Here is a 3,140-nt window from a genome sequence, read left to right as displayed (position 1 = left end):
ATAAGACGTTCTCATTAGTCTCAAATCGAGCAATACTAAACATACACATAAATAAATACATAGAAGTTGTTCGATAGTTGTTCGATAGTTAATTAAAATTATAAAGAAATTAATAACAAACAGGATCAACCCTCTTAAAATTGAAATAGAAAAAAGAATAAAAAATCTGAAATTTGTATTTGATTGTAGATTTTCACTTAATAATATTAAATTATCTCACTATGTTTCACTTGACGTACTCTCGATTTTTTTTTTAATTTCAACTTCAAATAAGTTAAGCTGTGAAATACGAGATTGAATTAGTATAAAACAAAAAGGACTAAAGAAGAAACAAATAAATAGGGTATGGTAAAAAATATTTTGGATCTTGTGACAGCTTTTACTATATTTTTAATGAAATAGATAACTGCCAAAAAAACAACAATAAGGGGAGACATTTAGGATGCACAAGGAACAAAAGCACAATTGCAGAAAGTGAGGGGGTGAAAAAAAATTACTAAAATAAAGTGTGACAATATAAATACAGTGAATCAATGCGCAAAATTCATTGAATATTAGTCTTCTCTGTTATAGAAAAGAGTGCCCCTGCTGTAGCTTTTCCAAGGAAAAAAAAATTTACTCCATGCACAAATAAGGAGTATATATAACTTCTCAATTTTCATTAATAGCATAGCAAGCTGTTAATTTGTGAAAGTCACTCTTGAATTTAGCAAAATCATGGAACAAATCCAAAGAAAACTAGCTGAGTACACTGCTTCCTTGTACAATGAGGTAAAATAATCTTAACCTCTAAATTTGTAAATAAAACTTTTTATCATATGATTGAGTGAACTATAGGTTACGAGTTCGAACAGTAAAATAAATTGTTTTAACTACTTCCCTTTTCAAAAAACAATGTGCGAAATGTTCTGTGCATTGAATTTTTTGTTTTATTATGATTTGTTGATTTTTTTTTTTTAATTTTTTGGGTGTGAGAAGAAAATTCTGGATGAACAGTTTATACAACTTCAGCAACTGCAAGATGAGAGCAATCCTGATTTTGTGGTGGAAGTTGTATCCCTTTTCTTTGAAGATTCTGAAAGGCTTCTTAATGAACTTGCAAAAGCTCTGTGAGTAATTAATTTGTTTAATTTCCCCTTTTTACATACAAATCTGGAAGAGATGTAGGTGGAAAAACATATTTATGAACTTATTATCTCTGTTTTATTATGAACTGACAAGTTTTACGCTAGATGTAAGCTTTCGCATTTATTTGTATTTAAGATCGACAATATAAGCAAGCTCACATAATATTTCAATTTTTGTTTGTAAAAATAGCAATCAGTCTAATGTAGACTTCAAGAAACTGGATGCTCATGTTCATCAGCTGAAAGGTAGCAGCTCTAGGTAAATATTTTTTTTTGTATATTAAGATTTTCTTTTTTTTTTTTTACTATTATTAAACCTATTTTAACTCACGGTATCTCTAATTATCTATTAGATAAAATTTGATAATATAATTTTTTTATATATTAACTAATTAGTTGAGGGTACATAATTTAAACTCTTATTTTTAATTTACAGCATTGGGGCACAAAGAGTTCAAAGAGTGTGCATTTCCTTCCGTAATTATTGTGATGAACGCAATGTTGAAGGGTAGGTTTTAAATTAATTTTTTTTTTTGGTGTTTTCGTTTCAATTTTTTATATAATCTAAAAGTAAAATCTGTTTATATCGCACTCTGCGGACTCAATTTATGAAATTGTATTAGATACGTTGTTACTGAAATTAATAAAGCTAAATAGTATCATTTGAATGCAGGTGCTTAAAATGTTTGCAACAAGTGAAAATTGAGTACACCCTTGTCAAGAACAAGCTTGAAACTTTATTTAAGGTGATTTTCATTTTTCATCTATATATGATTAGTTAATTGTATAACAAGTGAGGAAGAGGTGTTTTGGACTCATTTTTGCAATTAATTGATTAATTTGTAGCTGGAGAAACAATTCGTGGATGCCGGAGGATCATTTCCAGTGGTGTGAATGATTGATGAGATATATGGAATTTAATTATGTTTAATTAATGGCAACTTTAATTAGAAGTTATTTGGATATGTTAATTTAGATTGTGTTCATGATATTGGCTTCAAATGTATAAGCAATGAAAGTGAAGATGAGAAGGACTTCATTAATGTAGTTTATGTGTAGCTATCATCTTTAATTTTGTTAGAATTATTGTAAATAAGTTAAATCTCTACTTAATAATGCTTGATTATATGCATGGTCAGTGTACATTTAATATCGAGTTAAGATGTCACTAAAATTTTTGAATAGTTTCAAATGTTAGAGATGTCAAATTAAAACAGATATATAATAATCTTTCGAATTATTCTATCGAGAAACAAACCGCATCTCTAAAAAAATAGTTAAACACAAAATATAAAATTGTGTGCACCATATCCTTAACCAAGTTCGAAGACAAATATAAGATATAGTATATGTCTTCAGTAATCTTATTTATTAAAGTCTAAAGAGAGACTATTTTATCTTCTTTAAATATTGTCTGTAAATCTGTAGTGCTAAGCATATAATTAAACAACTATCAACTTATAAATAAGTTTTTTAAGCTAAAATTACAGTTAAAATGTGAGAAATCAAGCTATAAATTAGATATATTCTCGATTTGATGCACCGTCCTTGCTCCTTGGCATTACTATAAAATTTAATTCTTCTACTTTACGATTATGAGTTATGTTGTCTTTTTCTTAGGACCACTTGTACTCATGGAAACACTACTTTCTTTTTCTTTATCTTTGAATTTTGCTACTCCAAATTATTTAAAAGTAAATAAATAAAGTTGATATTTATTTATTTATTTATTTGTGGGTTCATTGAACATATGTGGTTTCAAAATTGAAGGTCAACTAAGTTATGATTTGGCTATTGATGATTTCTTACTCTACTATTAGGTGTGTGTGCAAAGTACAGCCAAACAATATATTTTCTAATATTAATTGCATGTGATCCATTACCTATTATACTATTAGTATAATTTTCTGGGAGAACGATAACAACAACAATAATAACAAAACAATGATGACTTTGTTGGCCTTTTTTTTTATTTTGTATACATCTGAACATTGATGTTAGTGAAATTATCTT

At 27.5% G+C, this 3,140-nt stretch overlaps 1 protein-coding gene across 1 annotated transcript; it reads left to right on the top strand.

The window, feature by feature from the left end:
* Window positions 1–369: 369 nt before the first annotated feature.
* LOC101253938 (histidine-containing phosphotransfer protein 1) lies at window positions 370–2,283 on the top strand. Its single transcript, XM_004230107.5, has 6 exons — window positions 370–771; window positions 979–1,109; window positions 1,318–1,386; window positions 1,564–1,635; window positions 1,801–1,873; window positions 1,974–2,283. The coding sequence occupies exons 1-6, from the start codon at window positions 718–720 to the stop codon at window positions 2,019–2,021; spliced, it is 447 nt and encodes a 148-aa protein (XP_004230155.1). The 5' UTR covers window positions 370–717; the 3' UTR covers window positions 2,022–2,283.
* Window positions 2,284–3,140: the final 857 nt, after the last annotated feature.

This window comes from Solanum lycopersicum, chromosome 1 (genome assembly GCF_036512215.1).
Source record: "Solanum lycopersicum chromosome 1, SLM_r2.1".
In the NCBI taxonomy this organism is placed as follows: Eukaryota; Viridiplantae; Streptophyta; class Magnoliopsida; order Solanales; family Solanaceae; genus Solanum; species Solanum lycopersicum.
The sequence above is the reverse complement of the archived record's forward strand: the minus strand, read 5'-3'. Positions and strand labels throughout refer to the sequence as shown.